Genomic DNA, 20,853 nt, shown 5'->3' on the forward strand with positions numbered 1-20,853 from the left:
GAAATTTACGACAAATATAATAATAACCAAATTTTAAAAAATAAAAAAAATGGAAGAAACCTGAGCCGACATCAATTACAGGAGGTCAGGGACATTTTTGGCCAAATTATTATTGTAACAAAAAAAAAACCTGACTTTTTTTTCCTCATGGCATAAACCAGTGTAGAACAGAACTGGGAATTACCAAGTGATTTTTGACAAGTGTTTTTGGCGATTTTGTGTTTCTCACTGTGTATTTGGGATCCCACGGCACAGTTATGAGTTTTGAATACAAAATACAACCACTTAACGTTAACCGTCCCTCCCCTAAGCCAAATCGAAAAACATGACTCCATCCCCAGTGTTTCAAAAAACATCTGAAGCACCTCACCCGACCACCTTCTCTCCCCTCATATATTATGAACAGTTCCCTCACCAGAATATAGCGCAACTTTGGAGCGTTATTATGCCGCCTTCCCATCAAGACATGGTTAATGCCAACAGATGCTTTTAGTCATCTGGTCTAATATGATATCTGTATCTTTACTGTAGCTTTAAAACTGGGCCTGCTAGAACAGCTTTGATTTGCTAACATTAGTCTGCCTAACTCTTCGCTTCTTCACACTTTTGGACCAAACATTTGTCCTTTGTCTCTGCTCCTTTCATTTTCCTGTCCTCTCTGCACCCTGGCTTTTCTTTTGGCGCCCCTGATTTTTTAAGAGGTATTTTGACTGAGTTAACCAGACTGTAGTTTGCTTCTCATCTTCACATCAGCAGCATATGTGACTTTTGCGTATCTCTGACCCACGCTGTCTGATGGACCGCATCATTTCAAGGTACAAAGTAGATTTATTCTGAACAATTTCAAATTTGTTTAAATAAAATTTGTCCTTGATCCTGCTACATTTTTGGAGTTGAAGGATGAGCTGATTAAAATCAGCAGCTACTATGAAAATTCCATCGGGCTTGCTGCTGATGGCCACTACCTCTATCCAAACTAGATCCTTTGCTTTCCGTAAAGCAACTCGAATGCGTGTTTTATTAGACCATTCCTGTCTGGTATTTTCCCGCTACTTTCCAACTCCATGCCCCAATTTGTAAAACAGGCTTTTAATTTGTTATTAAACCTCCTCTACAGTAACCCTCCCCTTCACATGCTCCTGTATCAGGCCTGCATGTGCTGTGCTCAGACTCACTGTGAGGCCAGTCGAGGCCTACGTAGACTCATGCTGTAGCTCCTCTTCCAGCTCTTCTTGCCCTGCCGGTTTCTGACTCCGTCCTCCTGGTCCATCATCTGCTCCAGCAGCGTCTGGTCATCAGCGTTGAGCGGAGCCACGCTGATGTCTCTGACGGCCCTGAACTCACCACAGTTATTCAGGTGTTCATTCTCTAATCGGAAGAAGTTCCACACAAAACGTCTGGGAAGAGAAACACTGATCGTCAGCGGCCAATTTTACTTACAGACTGTACTTCACATATTAAATATTATAACAATAGTGAATAACAATGGTCTGCATCCTCATGTCAGCCAATCATCATCACATACAGTGCCTTGCAAAAGTATTCATCCCCTTGGCAAATTTCCAATTTTGTTGCATAACAACCTGTAAAATTAAATTGATTGTTTGGATTTCTTTTTTTGAATGGACCTAACTAAAATATCCAAAATTGGTGAAGTGAAATGAAAAAAAAAGTTTAAAAAAATTGCAAAAGATAATAAAACTCGAAAGTTGTCATTTCCCCCTTGGGGTTGCCTGAGAAATACTGAAATAAATACAGGTGCTCCTCTTTCTATTAAACTAATGTAGTGCACAGTACACACCACCACACCTCATTCTCCGGTCTCTACTAGTGGACCTGGCAGCTTGGCTGAAAGACACAGTGACATCTAGTGGTGGAGGGAGAAGTTATAGGACTGTAAACAGCCAGCAGTCAGCAGGCAGAGAGAGACTGTGGGGAATAACAGCATGTTTCTTTTGGTGAATTTACAATTTATTTGGACCAAACTGTAGCTGGTGATTGTCGGAACAGTGGACTTACTAACTAAATTACTAACAAGAGTAACCAAGACGGTTTGGGTGAGTTTTACTTTGTCTCTTCCAAGTTTTAATGAAGTAGGATGAGTTAATGAGGTAATTAAGCCTCGTCAGTCTTTCGTGACCGTGTGAAAGTTGGATTCAAAAGGTGCACAGTTGTATTTCTTTGTTAAGTAAGGAAGAAAGGTGTGAGGATATTACATTTCTTAACATTTTGTGGGTTCTTATTGTGTATTTTTTAGTCTGAAAAGCTGCAAGTAAGTAGTGCACTCGCCGCACACTTACATGGTCAGTGTATACCCTGATAAAATTTTAGGAAGGTATGAAGGTATTATATTTTACATATCCCACAACCCTCGTAAATCTGCACCTGTTCTGAAAGGCGCCAGTTACGTGACTTCTGAAAGTAACTGGAAGTACCAGATCTTATTTCTGGGCTTCAAAGGCAGCAAATACGTATGAACACAACACTTTTCAGATTTTTGCCTTTCTTTTCATTTCACATCACCAATTTCTGCTATTTTGTGCAGGTTCATTATAAAAAAATCAAAATCTATTTAAACTACAGGTCATAATGCACTGAATAATACAACAGACTAGGAAATATGACTGTGCAATGCAAGGCATTGTACTGTATCAGCAGTCACAAATGGTTTCTTTAAACTTAGTATGTAGGTGATGACTTGAACAGAAAACAGATTAGATCATGCATTTCATAGAACCAGTGAGATCATCAGATACAGATATGAGTGAAAATCCCTACATTCTTTTATGTTTTAAATAATTCAAACAAATGCTTATTTCAAGTTTTCTATCTTTGTTACTGACAAGTAAAACATCTTTGGGGTTTGACAGTTGACTAAACAAGCAATTTGAGGACATCCCCTAGGGCTCCAGGGCACTTCTTCTGACATTTTATAAAATAACAGATTGGTGGAAAGAAAAACTGACACATTAACCCAAAGGGAATAAAAGAAGGAAGAGAAGGAAGGAATGAAGAGGGAAACATTAAAGAGAGAAAAGTTAGATAACAGGAAGATTGGTTGTACCTAAAGACTTCCATTGGGGCCAGTATAGTGGCCAGTATATCAGAGATGCCGTGAATCCCAGAGACTGTGCTGAGGGTGATTGTTAGAGTCCACGAAAAACGCAGCAGCACATCCTCCACTATGGCACTGTAGTAATAGGCCTGCAGGGAGAGACAGGGAACAGGGAGAGCAGATTATCACATGACCAGGGACTCAGACTACTGTAGGAGCTGGTCTCCTCCTTGTGCGCAAACACACCTTTTGTGGGTAGACTATCTCCTCTCTCAGAAAGGTGTTCTCTCCTGCGTTGCGGTCAAACAGGCCCCAGTCCATCTTCAGATCCCAGACCAGCGTGTAACACGAGCTGACCACCAAACAGCCGATATACAAGTAGAGGAAGATCTGGGCGTCAGCGTGGGATTCAGCTGAGGAGAGAGAGAGAGAGAGAGAGACAGAGAGAAAGATAAGGGCATGAGGTCAGACAGCTGCTGGAGCACCAGCAGAGAGCAGCGAACTACTAAGATTATAAGTTACCTTTAACCCTTTATAACCTGGATCAATATCATTTTCCTGTGCTGATGCCTTTTACAAGCAATTAAGAACTTTGACATTTGAGTAAATTGGTGTGATTTCTTTCAAAACATGGAAAAAACACAATGGGCAACTTGGCAAGAAATGTTCCACACATTGCAAAAATTGGAAAAAATGTCCAGAAGGCAATTTATTTAATTTAATTAATTATATATATTTTAACTTATTTTCCAGGTCATGTCTTCATTTGTTTTTTAATTTTAATTTATCATGTATTTAGCCTTTTTTTCTCTTTCCTTTTTGTGTGTGCTAATTTTTAGGAACATTTTTTACAACTTTAACTTATTTCATACAAATTTTTTGGGGGGGGGGCATTTAATACAGAGTTGCTATACAGTTGATACATACTTAAATAAAAGCTTAACCTGCTGTTATTCTGGCTTCTGATACACCACAGGAAAAGTTGCTTAATATTAAATATACAGTGGACAAAGAAAAGCAATATAGCCTCAAAAATTTAAAAATGAAACAGAATAATGAAATTAATTAATGAATTAAATAATGAATAGCAGGTAAAAAAAAAAACAAACAAAAAAACACTTACTTACCTTTTTGATACCCATTAGTTAAAGCCTGGGCTGTATGCCCTGTTTTGTTTTGTATTGTTTTGTTTTCCCGTCTTTAGTTTCATTGTAAAGCTCTCTGTATGTCTCTCTTGACTGTTTATATGTTGTCGCACCTGCACTTGTTCTTTTATCACCGCATTTCAAAATAAAAAAAAGAATGTAAACATAAGAAAATGATATCTTGTATAATAGAGGAATAATATAAAAATGCACATGTACATTGTACACGTTTCATGTTTTTCTATTTCTTATATATCATTTTCTTATGTTTACATGTTTGTCTTGTGTTTTTATGTATTTATTGTGATATATTGTAACTTAGCACACACTTTTTTACTTCTAATTTAATCTAATTTAATACTTGTACTATACAGCAACTAGCTCTTTCAGCTGCCAGAAGGCTTTAATGTGAAACATCTGAGCAGGAAGTGACTTGTTTTATCAAAAACAGCTTAACACTGAATGACAGAGAGTAGAGCTGAATGACTGGAATGAATTTTCTGAGGGAAATCCTTTTTCTAGTTGTGAATGTGGATCTGGTTTCTCTCTTATAAATTGTTTTTTCAGAGTGTGACATCACGCTGGAATTTATTAAAACAACAGGAAAATAAGTTGTGTTTCATCTAAAAGCCTGGTGAGGTCTGTAATGGATATTCCAATAAAGGTCTGAGCAAAGACGTGGAGTGTATTTGAGTCTCCCTCCTACCTTTGTGCGTGCTGTACAGGGCGGCGAAGGTGACAACAAAGAAGGAAGTGGAATATTTCCCAGCATTCACCAGGTGAGGGAAGGCCCGTTTGGTGTCACGGTAACGTCGCAGACACTGGACGAATCGAAACCAGGCAGGAAGACACTGGATGACCGCGCGGACGCCGTAGGAGTAGGAGTTACACACATCTCTACCTGCAGAGTGGCAGCACACAGTGTGGTCATGATGAGCTCCATTATCACCTGATCAGAGTCTTTACAGCGTCAAGTGTTTAGTCTCACCTTCACTGCTGATGAGGCCGTCATGTTTCCTCCAGTCCAGTTCGAAACTGTAGAAACAGATCATGTACTCGAGATCCATGAGAACCACACCCAGAGAGTTGAGCTGGTCAGCCAGCCAGAAGTCCGCGAAGCCGACACGATGAAATGGAGCCGTCACCACCCGAAACTGTGAGAGAGGGGACACAGAGGGCAGAGTCAGAGTTATTAACAGGTTCTCCTCAGCTTTATTAGTGTGTTTGCATCACCGACTTACAGGGACAAACAAGAAATCTGGATTATTTCTTGTAGTTAGCCTGCCTGCTGCTAAGCCAAAACTCTCTGCTCAGATGCAAGACATGTTAAATAGTGTAGCCTCCAAACAATGAAACACTTAAAACATCGATTTCAACAACAATGAATATAATGTACTGCTTTAAATACACTGTACAGTTGGTCAAAATATGAACAGTGGTGACAGAAACTTTCAAGAAAAACTAAAAAACTTTGGAATTGAGTGATGATACCAGAAGTTTGAGCAGCCAGAAGCGTGACTTGTAGTAGCAGGTCTTGAAGGGGTTGATGAGGAAGAGGAGGAAGAAGCCATAGAGAGCGAGAGGGTTAGCCTGCATCGGTACCAGGATGCTGTCACTGAAGAGACAGGACAGCAAGCTGACGCACCACAGCACCCCCAGCAGACCTGCAATCTGTACACGCACAAACACGGACACAGACAAATTCAGTAACATATTTATTACCATGAAAATACGCTCCTGAATTTAAAAGGACAACTGAATATTCAGCTTGAACCTCTATAAAAAAGCACTGGTAGAAATGCTTGTGGATACAAGTTATTATTTTCTTATCATTAATTGTTGTAACAGTATTAGCTGTTTTTGTTAGATGCATGTTTGTGTGTGTGTGTGTATATGTGTGTGCTCAGACCTCAAACAGATGTTGATGTGACAGGTTGTTTCTGGGGTTAAGTTCAAATATGAGAACATGGTTAACTCCCGCTTGCCTCCAGCCGTATGTGTTGATGCCTGGAAAATAAAAACAGTGATATTTATCTGCCTTTACTTTGAACAAGAAACCATTCGAACTTAGGTGGTATAGAAACGTGTATGTATGTGTGTACGTGTGTGTGTGTGGTTATACCTAACAGGAATAGGAACTCTATTAACAGGAAGCCTCCTCTGTAGATCCTGACCATAGGCCAAACATCAGCACTCTGGATCACCACGGCTCCTGGTGACAGAGCCATGGGAGGAGAGAGTGTGGGACGTAAGGACAGAAGAAAAATCAGAGAAGTACAGAACACATACACCAGATCAATTAGTAATAACTTATATACTTCTTTAAATGGCAGAAGCACTATCATAAAAATAGCATCAATCCATGCTACATCAAAATCATATCAACAGCTGCAGATTTTCAAATGTTGCCATGTGGTTAGGGCTTGGTAGCGCTTCTTGATACCTTTAGGGTATCAACGGAAATAACCCAGAACCAAGTATTGCTAAAACTTCTCCAGTCAAATGACCTGCCATTCAGTGGTTTTTAACCAATTTAAAGGGAAGGACCTTCTCTGTTTCCCTTGGAAACATTACATCGTTTTTGTGTAGTGAAAATGGGCTTCAGACAGTCACAAAATTATTTTGCTTTGTTTTTTATTGCTAATTTTTTCCCAATATTCAGTGTTTTCTGTGGGGTTCCACAAGGGTCAGTTCTCGGTCCACTTCTCTTCAATCTACACTTGCTCCCTGTAGGTACCATCATACGGAATCACAATGTACCCTATAATTCCTATGGTGATGATACACAGCTTTATGTGGCACTTTCCCCAGACAACCTCAGTCTGTAATTTAATTGTTATTTATGACATCTATTACACGTCTGTCCATCCTGGAAGAGGGATCCCTCCTCAGGCTGCTCTTCCTGAAGTTTCTTCCATTTTTTCCCCATTACAGGTTTTTTTTGGGGAGTTTTAGGGTCTAAGGACAGAGGGATGTTGATGTGTGTATGCATGATTAACTCACTGCTGCAGCAGCTGCAATCCATACAGTCTGTGGTGTGGTAAAGTCGAGGGCGGTGTTTATAAAGGAGTTGGCAGCTCAGTGTGCCGAGATGCTACCAAAAATGTCATTAAGTATGACTACAATACGTACTGTGGTATCTGGTAGCATTTTACATAAATAAATGCATCCATCCACATGATGGGAAAAAAGTTATCAAACGAAATACTCTACCGGTGTCAGTATGACTTTTTTAAATGATATCCAGCTCTACATTTGGTGATGCAGTAAAATGTAATGTTTACAAACACCATGCCCCTTTCTTGGGCAGAGATGGATGGTATATTGCATCATCATTGCTCTCACCGGGGAGAGGGCTAAAATTAGCATGTTTCCACCAATGCCGATCAATACCCACAGCTGCTGCAGAGTCATTTGACACAGATGTAAATGCGATTTCACATTTACACAAAAAAAGCAAATTATTAGTGTTTTTTTTGTGTAGTGAAAATGGGCTTCAGACAGTCACAAAATGATTTTACTTTCTTTTTTGTTGCTCCTTTTTTCCCATGATGGGTGAATTCTGAGCCTATGAATGCACTTTAAACCAGGCTGGGTTATTTCCATAGCACATTTTAGGATAGGATTTTAGGATACTGTCTGGTAGTTTGACTTTTATTTGAACAAATCAGACAAATGGACAGTACTAAACAGAGAGAGTAAAAAGCCTCCTCCTTCACTTAAACTAAGTGACATAAAACAACATTAACAATGTAGGTTATGACACTGAAGTCATGAAAAACACACTCATTCCTGGTTTTGACCCTAACACCACACTGTGTGGTGACCAAAATATTTCGAGCACTGTGTATTTCTGGCCTGTACACAGTGACACGTATTTCCAGGAAGTAAAAACTGAGTCACTAGATGATTAACAGTTTAGGACTTTTGAATTGTATATTCTTAGATGCACATTTGTTTGATTAAAACTGTTTTAGAACTGTATGTGTGTGTGTCTAAGTGTTTGTGTTACCTGTAATGACCACAGTGACCATTAAGACGAGGAACACTCCGCAGTAAAGGCCGACTCTGAAGGTGGTCCAGGCAGGAGCGGGCTGTGGGCACACACACAAACACAGTCAGAGCAGGAGCAGACAAACAGGCCGGCAGCAGTTTACATACTGGATTTCACCTCGAATCTAAAGATAAAAAAACCTCTCTATTATAATGACAGCAATACCAAAGTCCTCTAGTAGCAGTACTCATATTTAAAAAATGGACATGCAGACATGTCAAATAACTGGGCCATCTGTCAGAATAAAGTTATTCTCTAGGTTTGTTGTTCAGAACAAGAATACATAAATAAACTATCAATTTTATGAATTTGGAACTACACAAACAGCTTATTCTTAATGTAGATGTAATACATGTGACCAAAAAAAATAACATCAAGGCCTCAGTGTAAAGACATAAAATTGTCTATACAGCCACACTGCTGCTGTTCTCCTGTTATTTTATTGTATCAATATAACATTAAAGCTTTTATCTGATAATGTGCAATTTGAGAGATGGGATATTAACATTTTTATTGGATGGCAGAATTTCAAAAGAAAAGAAAAGAAATGAAATAAAAAAAGAGAGAGAGATGCATCTATTAAAAGGGCCACCTTGAAGTGGCAGCAAAATGCATAATGATCAGATTGAATTTTTTTGCAGTAAAGACATAACACTGTCTGCACAGTCGCACTGCTACTGTTCTCCTGTTATTTTACTGTATCAATATAACATTAAGCTTTTACCTAATAATGTGCAATTTTAGAAATGGGACGTTAAGTTTTGCACTGGGTGGCATAAAGGAGAGGGGAAGGGAAACAAAGATAAAGAGAGATTGATCGTTTTTTCGGCCACCTTGAAGTGGCAGAAAAATTCCTAATGATCAGATTGAATCTTTTTTGTCTCCCAGGAAATCAAAATAAATATGTGGATCAATCGTTCATAAGACATTCGGACATCTTGTCAGTCACTTTGTTGACAACTGTTAGGAAAGAAAAGTAGGTGACAGCAGCACAGGCCTTTGGTTTTCTACACCTCACAGAAGCAGCTGAAGGACAGCAGAAGGTACTGAGTTACTACTCTGTGTGTGTGTGTGTGTGTGTGTGTGTGTGTGTGTGTGTGTGTCTGACCTGTGCAGCTCCAAGGGGAGGGACCCTCAGCCTCTTCATGGCCTTCTGCCGGTCACCACCTTCAAGCTCTGTTGTGACCAATGCCTGAGAGACACACAGAGAGGATTAGAAGGTTAATCTCTTTTTAACTGAAAATAACAGATAACACTGATGGCTCATAGGTGTCTGTCACTGTCACTGTTCAGTTATAATACTGATATTGCGGATCTTGTATAACCAGCTTGAGAAATACTGTACTTAACAACAGCAATGCTAATGAAGCAAATGTGAGCTTCATGCAAAATTGAGTATTTTCGTTAATATCTATTCATATGTGTGGGTGTGTGTGCGCACGCACCTCGGTCTCAGAGATGAGCTGTGTGATTTTCTTGCATGTGTAAAATGGAGCCACTTCAACATGTACCACCCTCCAGTCAGCTCCCCTCGATGTCTCCAAAATCTTATCATGCTTCTTCAGGATCTTCCTGAAACCTGTGAAGTTTAGGTTCTGCACAAACATAAACACACACACACAGGAAAGCAGACACAGGTGTTTAATGACAGAAGAATCAATCATGTATCCCTGCCATTGAGGATTACTCTGTTCATTTCTTGAAGCTGTTAAATTTATAAGTTACACAGCTGCCTTTTTACACATGCAGCATTTAAGTCCAATATTCGCTCGCTTTGAACTCTGATCTGATCTCCTCCAACTCCTGAGGGAAATATCTGGCTCTTAGCTAAATATTCAGCCATGATACAGGGAATCATTTAGTTAACCTCATAAAACTTGAAGATGTGTCACACAGCCTTGTGTTTCTTTGTGCTGAGCTGGTGTTTGCGTGTGTGAATAAGCACCTGGTAGTTCTGCAGCAGAATGAGGCTGAGGTAGAACTCGGAGAAGGCCAGCTGCAGGTCCTTAATGTTTCTGTGTTTGCATCGCTCCTGCTGCGACAGGGCGAACACCGTCTTCCTCCTCCTCAGGCCCCGCCCGTGTGCCCAGCTCTCCCTCTGGGCGTCCAATGATGACTGCAGCTCGTTCTGCAGCGTGGCGAATCGCCGCTGAGCCTCAGCCAGCTTTTCTGGAGGGAGGAGAGGGAAAAAGATGGAGACGATTTCAGTGACAGAAAGCCTCTGCAGGAAAATAAGCACACCACACTGTCAGAGCTCGATCTCAATGACTGATATCTAGCTCAAAAGAATATGATACAATGATATGTGTGTAGGGACGGGGACTTATGGATGTAGATACCATTATCGAGACCAGTTACCGATCTGAGTGTTTATTGATACCACCATCAATACTTTTCTATTATTTGGTGAAGAGATGAGGCGACAATTCATTTTTAACAAAAGTAGTTTTGCTTTTATAGCTTAACAAGTGACTGTTTCTTTCATAAACAGCTGTATTACTCATGTTTCTCAGCAAAACCTAAATTTATTGTTTCTTTAAGTTATATTTGAACACATCATGATGACATTTTCCTGAGCTGACCTTGAACACATCACAATGCAACCTTATGCAGCCTTGTGTATTTGGCTAAGTAGCGCCTCTTATCCTGCTGATTTCAACAATGGATGACTATTTTTTCCTGACGGTTACAAAGTTTGGCTGTGTTTACCACTGTTGCTGTGAGAGGATGATGATGAAAACTCTGCCAGCTGTGGCGCAGTAGCAGCAGCTGACTTGAATAAGTTTTTTTCAACCTGAAAACTGTCAAAGTTTCTGCATGTAGGTTTAATTTGATGCACAGTGTTGATGTGCTGTAGAGGTTTTGTTTCCCTCATTGTAAGAAATTATTTTGCAACATAAATTGCATTTCTCTTCCTCCTTATCTTTTGCTTTGGTAAAATGAAGCCAAACTTTAAACCTCTTCACATATTCAGCCATCCTTGCAAGCAAATGACCACCAGATTTCTTCTTCGCTTGGTTTAATACCTGCTGACCGGCAAATGCAGCTGTATTCAAAATCTTTATTGGACAATTGATGTATGCAGACCACTGACTGGATTTAGATGACGTGACTTGACTAAAGATGTAATGTTACATTATAGGACCCACAAAACTGAAAAAAGTGGGACCAGATCCTCAATGTAACTGGATTTTGATCCTCATCCCTGACTGTGTGTGCATGAAAATAGCAGTCGGAGCTGTAGTCATTACCAGAGTAGAAGGTGTTGATCTTGGCCAGCTCTTTTTCACATGTCTGGAAGAACTTCTCCTCAAACTTGGCATAGTACCTCTTGACTGTGTCCTCATCTGTGACTGTAAGAAGAAAACACGTGTTAGATTAGTAAACCTCCTTCAAAGACCGACAGACAGATAGATGTAGAAATTTGTCTTTGGCTTTTTATCAAGCACAGCACAGGTATATAGAAACACATAAAACAATACGCCATTCAAAAACTTACAAATGTACAATATACAAGATGAAAACAGGGAGGTAGGGGCAATAAATTATATAAACAATAAAAGAGAACACATCTCACAAAATAGTAGTTTTCCCTAATACTATTATTCTGTGGTCATTGGGGCCCTAAATTGATGGCAAGACAGAAGCAGCTCAAACTCTGAGTTTCATGGATGTGAAGCTTCTGCAATTATGTGTTTGGCCTTCCTGCGTATATACTGCTAAGTTGTTTCTGTGCTCTGCCAATCACCTTTCCTGCTATGTATACAACCTTAGTGAAGCACAGGGTCAGCAGCCAGGCCACACCCCCAAAGAAAATGAAGACGAGGACCGAAAAGGAAGGTGGAGGGAGAACAGCAAATACAGAACAAGAACAAGTAGGGAAGGAGTGTTGTGAATGTAAAATTCCATGTTGCATGCAGCAAAGCCTCACAGTATCCTGCTCCAACCAGCAGATGGAGCAGTGACACAGCAGCGGAGCGTCCAGCTCTCACAACACTTCTCAAAGCTTAAAGCTGCATTCTCTGATGCTTTCTATGAACTCTTCATTCCTCATCTTTTGACTTAATTCTGCTTAGGTTTGTTTAACTGAGCTTTCATTCTTCCAATGTATTCAAATATGACTGCAAGTTTTATGATGATGAACATGATAAATATTTCATATCATGACTATAGAGACCAAAATTATCACAGTTAAATTTCTTGAAATGTGGTGAAAATGACAAATAAATGTACTGATACTCACACTGAAATCATCATTTCATAATCACAAAGCACAAATAAATTAGCAGCACTGTGCATTTTAGTTTGCGTAAACATGAAATTATTAACACAGCCAACACACTATAAACATATGAAAAGCATATTAATTGTACATTAAGATTGGGAAAGTTTTTGAAGTTCTTGTTCTAGTGTGTGTGTGACTGTAGATGAAGACAGGGACCAGTAGCTCCACTGGTTTTGCCTGCTGCATGCCCACTCTATAAACAAGCGCAAAGCAATACAAACCCACGGTGCAAACTGTATCTGAGTCTGGGAAACTGCTGCTAACTTTTTTTTTGACTCTGAGCAGTTTTTCAAGGCGCAGAAATCAAACATATTTTTTACTGATAATTTAAATTTGAAATAGTAATACTAACTGTCTAGAATTTTATTGCACTTAATTGTGAAACTGCAAACTGTTTGATCCCTATCCTGGACGATAGCTACATAAAAACAGTGTAGAGATGAAGACACATGAAATGTCATCTTTGCACATTCAGATGTTTTTTGGTTCTATTTTTTAATTTCTATTTTGTACTGAATCTAGTCAGAAAGTTTTTCTGACACAGTCATTGTAATGACTCTGTCTGACCCAAAATGAGTCCCTTCCGGCAGCTGCTGTGTATGTTTATTGCATGTCCTGCTGTGTGAGATGAGCCTAGTCTGAGGTAGGCAGTTTGTGCGATGGATGCAGGTTATTTCGATTTTGCTACATCAGCTTGTAAAATCCATGTGCACTCTCATGCTTTGAAAAAAATAGCAAAAAAAAAAAATGCCAGTATTGATGTTCTTCTGATATGTTTCCATGACTTTTGTATTATTACTTTTTTCTCAACAGCCAGTGTATTCTGCATCATTTCATGTCATATGCTGATTGGTCTGCACATATGGCTTGTAGCAGTTTAGGTCCAAAAGCAGCTGTTGTTAAATATGGTGATCTGGAACTACAATTTTGGATTAATTCTGATTGATTGATTTTACCACATTTCTGTCACAATAAGGGCTGCAACTAACAATTATCTTCATTATTAATTAATCTGCCCATTATTTTCCCGTTTGATTGTTCTGTCAATAAAATGTCAGAAAATAGTGAAACATGCCCTAATAATTTCCTACAACCCAAGGTCACATCGTAATATTTTCATAGTAAAAAAAAAATGTATAGTCAATCAATCAATCACATAGAATTATACAAGGTACAACTCAAGCTAAATGTGATTCCATCTGCTTCCTAACTTCAAAAACCGATGCAGCAAGGTCGTCAAGTTTTATTTTCCAACGTTTTTGACAAAATGCCGGCGCCCACGTCATCATGAAACCCAATCTAATCCAGAGCTAATCAGTTTATTATCATGCATGACCAAAAAAAGCATCAAATTATCACTTTTAAGAAGCATGAAACCAGCAAATGTTTGCCCTCTTTGCTTGCATAATTACTAAAAAGATTATCTGATTATCAAAATGTTTTTAAACTGTGAATGTTGTGAGACGTTACAGTAATTCAGATTCAAAATCTGATGGATTCTTCTTTGGCCGATACTACACCCTTCCACCAAGTTTCATAAAAATCACACCAGTTTTTCTGTAATCCTGTTGACAAACAAACAGACAAATGTGCAAACGGCACTGAAAACAAACATCCTTGGTGGTGGTAATGGACAGATGAGACAAACTAAATTCAGCAACCAATCCTTTGGAAACTGCACAGGATCAAGTTTTCCATCAAGTTAAGGATTGTTTTCAAAAAAAGCTCCTAACAAGTGACGTGACAGCGTCTTGTTTTGGAGAACTGTGTTGATATCAATGTTATATTTACTTGTTTCCTAAACACCATGCTAAACGGTTTAATTCCTCTTCCTCTCATTGAGTCAAATGCTTTTTTTTATGCTTCTACCAGAACAGAGTCCTGTAATTTCCATCAAAAAAGGACTCAGTGAACCTGTGTGTCCAACCACTAACTTTGTTCCCACTGTCACGTCAACAACAACCAAACAACAAGCCGGCAGGTGGTTTTGAGTCAGACTGTGCAGACTCAGTGATTCACTGTGTTTCAGACTGGCTGCTTTTAGACAAGACACCAAATTAACTAAATTGGAGTGTCCCAACCACTCCCCCCTCTCTCTCTCTTTCTCTACCTCTCTCTCTCTCACCCGTGCACAAACAGCCACCACAGTCAGACTACCGTAATCTCCTTATCCCTTTTTGGCCTTATTCTGCTCTTTTCTCTCTGTGTCTCCGCTCATGTCATCATGATTATTATCATTATTATCATTATGGCATGTCTGTCTCACGGTAATAGGCTATACTTTCCATTTGACAATTGATGTTTTTAGTTCTATTTTTCAGCAACACCCTGCTGTACTCTCACACAGTCACACACTGACACTTGGAGGCCCTGGTGCAGAGGTGTGCTCACAGGCAGCACAGCTCTGTGTCTCGCTCACAGCAAGTTAGAGGGAGGGAACAGCAGCACAGGCGTTTAAAGATCGACTCACTCAAGCGTCAAAAAACACATTTGCTCTTCTACCTCTGCTGGTATCTTAATCATGCAGATAGCTTTGTCATTTGTTTTGGATTATCTTTCACTAAGATTTCTACATTCACCACCTCAACACAATGAATGTGCATGGAATGTTATTAGTTGGGTTTCCATTAACCCTCAAATGGCGCAAATTGAAATTGTGAAAATAAAATATATCTAATGGAAACACGTCTATTTCCCAAAAAATCCCATTTATCACACATGAGGTGGTATTTCAGGGAGTTCGGAAAAGCCATGTTTTGCAAAGCTGCAATCTAAACACTTTTTTGGCTTTTCTAGGTCACTTGATGCTATGGCTATGTGCTTGTCAGCAGGAACTGGCTCCCTCATAATGCAGCAGGAGCTACAAGAGGTATTATTGCATCACATAACTTTGAATCCACAATTCCTCTGTGAAATTGTGGACTATCAGCTCCCAGAAATCCCTCATATCTGCCCGCTCCCACGTATAAAGGGCACACCTTTCCATTATGGCTCCATAACACACCTACATGGCATTGGATTGGAAATAATCACACCTAGTGTGGTGGCTGCAATAGAAATAAAGCTGCTAATGTTTTGAACATCCATTACCATGGTTACCGGATGTTATCACCAGAGGAAAAGTCACAGAACATTACTCAATGGAAACAATGTCATCTCACAATTGGTTTGATGCAACCAGAGGTAAATGAGTGTTGAGTGTTTTTTTTTAATTTTGGTGAACCAAACCTTTACAAATGACACTGTCAGCCAGCAGTCTTTAACTCTGTGCCACTATAACCAAAAAGCACATTAAAAACAGAATACAGTGTAGATATGACCAATAAAAAGAAAACTCACCAACCTAATTTTAGTTACGTTTGATAATTTCAGTCCTTCATCCGCCTACCCCTTTTGGACAACAAAGAATCCAACTATACAGGCCTAAACACACAACGAGTCAGAGTTATCTGTGTGGGTTGGTTTCATTAGTTGAGTTGAGAGAATATTTGTACAGTATTCCTTTTCACTCACGTTTTCTTAATCAAAGAAAAAAAACCTGTTTAGCCTGCATGTGTGGCGCTGATGTTATATATATATTGTATAGGATATTTACCCTTGGAGCCTGTTCACAACTCCCAACCCTCAGTTTTAAGCAATGTGAGCATGTCCAAGTCAGAGAAACAACTCAAATCTTGGTGAAATGCAGACGAGAAAGAGCCGCTTAATTAAAAATATACAGAACAAAACAAAGCTACATGTGAATACTGTCAGAAAGCAGCAGAGTGTGCAGCAGCCTCTGGCTGTCATTCTAATCTGTAATGTCAACATATGGTAGGTACAGTGTTAGCATAATTGCAGGACAAACAATATACAGTGACGAGTGGATCATTTTGGTGTCTTCGTTGTCATCATTTAACAGTTAAGCAGCCTGACTGGACAGCCTGCTGAAAGTCCTCTGTGTTTTCATGTTATGATGCACAGTTGTACATTTTCTCTGAGTAACTCCTCCCAAACTAATAATTTAATTTTGTATTTATCATACTTGCCCAGTAAAAAAATAAACAACAGAAAAACAACAACAAAATAGAAGCAGATTGTGCAGGTAAGATACAGAAAACCCCTTGGGGCTTATAAGAGAATCTCACCTCTAAATAAATTTAAAAAGCAAATAAAAAATCCTAAAATATTAAGAAATAAGAACAAGTTTCAAGTTTGGTATTTATTTATGTATATGAGTGATAAAGAGTGATATTGTAATATATGAGGTATGGATAGATTAAGCTATAATAAAGAGTTAATAAACATTTCTGATGAACCAAACTTTGAAATTTACCAATGATACCAACAGACTGACTCCAAAAAAAAACTTGTGGATGAGACCTGGGTATTTGGGTCATTTCCAATGAAAAGATAAGAGTTTGATTTGCAGTATTTTTTTTCATATTTTTTTTATGTAAATATGATAAAATTAGATTTTTTAACATTAAGATTCTAATAACTCCTCCAAAATCAAGTAAATATGACTTATGACCAAGTGTAGCTTAATGTCAAAACCAACACCATCAACATTAAAAGATCTTTACCTCAGGTTCTGTCAAAGTTTAATTACCACCTCTGGTCCATCTGTCTTCAATTGTTTTGCAAGCACTCACTGATAGTGTAACTAAAACTGAAGTTACAAAATTCTGTCAAATAGAGCAGCTGATAAAGTCAGTCACATGTACATGAAGAGGAAAAACCTGGAGAGAGACAGTAATGGCGAGAGAGTGATCTAAAGAAAACGTCAGGCCGATCGTTAGGGAGGCCATGGTACTCGGTTAGTGGGACTGATAGAACAAACAAGCATCTCTTAAAGTCTGCATGCTTCTCTCAAATTCTTTTTGGATTGGAGGCAATGAAGAGGAAGTAAATCATTTAAAAAACTTATTTCACAGGGTGATGTTTGCAGGACTCTTACAGATGATTTCTGTATCACTAATCATTTCCAGACATGTTGTTGGTGATACTTCTGTGTCTAAGATACAGAAAAAGATAAACATGATGACAGTTTGTGTGAGCAAAAACAGTCGGGTGCTTTTATTCCTTAGCGGGAAGATGAGAGTGGAGCAACCTGTGAATCACAGCATCACAGTCAGTGCTGTGGCAACATGTGACTATGGACTTCTGTATAGAACAGTCTTATTTAGAGATAGTGTTGGAACCACTGGCTGTGCTGCAAATTAGTCAGTCAATGAGCCATACCAGCAATATGTCTTGTTAATCACTACAACAAACATACACATACATAATTAGCAATAAATACAAAACACAGACAAAACTACCACTTCTAAAACTGTCCTGTTCTTTCATTTAAAACAAAAATATTTTCCATAGTATTTTTTCATACAACATTGACAACATTGTATTATTTTTTCTATTCTTTAACTGTACTTGCTTGTTTTCATTTTTATTTTTTGTAACTACATTTATTGTCATGTACCCATACACCAAAGAAAATCCCTTGTATATCAAAACCTACTTGGCAACAGACCAGATTTTAATAGCAATTTTGCAAGTGATAACAGTGCTAGCAGAAATATTAGAGAGTAATCAAAAGTAATTTAAAGTCATCCTGAAGGGAACATGAAAGTCTGGGCCAGTTTAATGACGATCAGTTTAATAGTCACAGAGACATTTCACTCAAAAACCACAAATGTCAACCTCATGATGGTAAGAAAAGTAAGGGCATCACCAGAGTCAGTGGAATTCATCCTTTCAGAAGCTTAAATATCAATATAAAAATTTCATGGCAAGCCATCCAATAGTTGTTGAGGTATTTCAATCTGGAGCAAAGAGGTGGACCAACCAGCTGACACGGAATCCTTAAAGCCAAACTGCAAACATCTAAAAACAGGGACGTGCCGTGATACTGGCACTGAATTTGAGAACTGTAACTATGCACACATGTCCAATCACTGATGAATGTGAATTTCCATAGTGTGGGTTTAACCCTTTAAGGACTAAGCAAACTATACTGACTTCTTTAAAAAAAACATGGGAAGAGAGCAATGAGCAACGAAAGGAAAAATGACCCAAACATTAGCAAGAAATAAGTAAAAATTACAAGAAACTTACCTAAGAATTAGTAAAACAAAAAAAAACAAAAAAAGAAAGTTAAAAAAGTGCTTGAAATTAATATTATTATGACAATGATTAATATGGTCTTCCCTGGCTTTTTTTCCCTAGACATTTTCCCCTGGCTTTTTAAAAATAATTTTCTAAATCTACAGATTTCTTGCAATTTGTGCAATGTTTCCGGAAGCCCGGTAGCTCGGTGGAAAGAGCAGGCGACCTGTGTACAAAGGCAATGTCGCTGATGCAGCAGCCGTCGTTTTGCTTCCAGCTCGTGGCCTTTGGCTGCATGTCATCCCGTCTCTTTCCCCCTTTCATGCTTACATACTGTACTGTCAAATAAAGGCAATAACAACCCCTAAAAATCATCTTTAAACAAAAAATTGTGGAACATTTCTTAGTAAATTGCTCAATGCCCTTATCCCGCTGAAGTCACACCAATTTGTTCAGGGTTCAAAGGTTTAAATACTTCTAAAAGGCTTCTGAAAGCAGCACAAGAACAGCGATGTCACTCCTGGTTTCAGCGGGTTAATAAAGTCTTATTTTACCTTCTTGTATCTTATGAAAGTGGTCGGGAATGTCAGATATCTACTCTATTTCTGTGTCTGGGTGACACATTTCACCTGCATTTTACCAATGGCTTTCCAACAGCTGCAAAGTCTCTGACCAGCATTTCTTTTAGAGGTGACCTCCTCCTTCAAATGCTCTCTAATGTCCATTTAAGTGTTTACAGCATTTGAAGGATGGGACTTTGGCATGATGTAAGCACCCTAAGTCATGAGAGAACAGGATATCTGTCGACACTATCAATGATCACAAACTCCTTTCTTAATGCACATAGTTAAATAACAGCAATGTGTGTGTAGATTGCCAGAAAACCATAAAGTGTGATCAGATATTATAAATAGAACTATAAAGATAACAAACAGAATGATGTTCAAATGAGCAAAATTAAAAGCATTTAGGAAAAATGGCCCACCGCTTCACACCTCCCTAATCACAGCAGCTATCCTGTAAGACAGTTAGTCAATACATTGTCTGCAATTGCTAATTCCAGGATGGTCGCTTAGCAGAATGAAAGAGTGTGTGAAAGATGTGCCCTAGTTACATAATCCTAACAGATGGGGGAATTTAAGTGGCATTTTTATTTTAATAGAAGACAAAATATTGTATATAAGATAGACTTTAAATATAGAGAAGTTACACCAAAAATCTGCCAGCATTTGAATGTGGTTTGGTTCTGCAAAGGTGCCATAAACATTGCCACAGCATCTTTTCTGATACCACTTACCACCTACCGGTGGCTGCCACAGTTTAAAAAACTCAAAATTCACCAATGACAGCTTTAATTTTAATGAAATTCCTACTGAAACCATGGGGATAAAAAAAGAAGCATTGAGCGGGTTAAAACTTGAGCTGCCTTGAGTTTGGGTAAACTCAAACCTTCAAGAAAGCCTCCAGAGAAAAATGAAGAGTTAATCTAATACAGGGAGGAAATGGAATGTTGAAAAAACTGTTAGAATTTAATAAAGCTCCCTTAAATAAGAGATAAGGTGATCTCCTCTGGTGAAATCACACAGGGCTTTAGCTGTTAATGTCTTTATGGCAAAAGTTAATCCAACTGTCTCCACTAAATGCCCTTTTTTTATTTCTTTTTTTTCTTTTTTCCTCAAAGAATTTAACCTTTGAACAGTCAGAAGTTTTACTCTAAAGTTTTACTTTAAATGGCCCGCAACCACTTCCATGTTTGGTGCTGGGTACAGCAAAACAAAGAAATGGAAACTCCTCAAATTTGTGGTAGGTGAGGCAGTCTATATATAAGAGTAGAAAAAAACAAGATCGAAAATATAGCCTGCCTTGAGATGGTTCCTCTTTTGTGGCATTAGCAAAAGCAAGAATATGGGCGGATTTCAAATTTGAAATGGTCAGGAGTAGTCCAAATGATTTAATGACAGTGTTATCATTGCATTATCCGGTCAGTAATGGATGACAAATTAAGTTTCAATCCTGTTTTTGCATGAAATATTTTACTTTTATTTAATTTATTGACGTTTTTAACGCAGTAAAGTGTTTTTAATAACAGTGTAAATAAAGGACTTTTAAAAAACCCTTTTGTGTGTCAGGTGGATCAGAGAGTCTGATGGCTCTCTCATGAAAACTAATAACACACAGCAAAACCCATAGCATCAAATCAATAGGCAGCTGGCAGATTTCCAAAATG

The 20,853-nt window shown here is 38.6% G+C and overlaps 1 protein-coding gene across 1 annotated transcript in view; it reads right to left on the minus strand.

Moving 5' to 3' along the window:
- The window catches only part of LOC121951611 (solute carrier family 53 member 1), a 55,743-nt gene that overhangs the window by 9,668 nt on the left and 25,222 nt on the right, over positions 1–20,853 (minus strand). The window contains exons 3-15 of the mRNA XM_042497997.2: positions 11,506–11,607; positions 10,200–10,423; positions 9,700–9,849; positions 9,363–9,446; positions 8,213–8,294; positions 6,323–6,412; positions 6,110–6,207; positions 5,692–5,871; positions 5,189–5,354; positions 4,907–5,101; positions 3,302–3,468; positions 3,065–3,204; positions 1,176–1,397 (exon numbers count right to left, since the gene is read on the minus strand). Of these exons, the coding sequence (XP_042353931.1) occupies positions 1,176–1,397; positions 3,065–3,204; positions 3,302–3,468; positions 4,907–5,101; positions 5,189–5,354; positions 5,692–5,871; positions 6,110–6,207; positions 6,323–6,412; positions 8,213–8,294; positions 9,363–9,446; positions 9,700–9,849; positions 10,200–10,423; positions 11,506–11,607 (1,900 nt within the window). The remainder of the gene's footprint in view (positions 1–1,175; positions 1,398–3,064; positions 3,205–3,301; positions 3,469–4,906; positions 5,102–5,188; positions 5,355–5,691; positions 5,872–6,109; positions 6,208–6,322; positions 6,413–8,212; positions 8,295–9,362; positions 9,447–9,699; positions 9,850–10,199; positions 10,424–11,505; positions 11,608–20,853) is intronic.

This window comes from Plectropomus leopardus, chromosome 12 (genome assembly GCF_026936395.1).
Source record: "Plectropomus leopardus strain MGB_pleo_1.0 chromosome 12, ASM2693639v1, whole genome shotgun sequence".
Taxonomy (NCBI): domain Eukaryota; kingdom Metazoa; phylum Chordata; class Actinopteri; order Perciformes; family Serranidae; genus Plectropomus; species Plectropomus leopardus.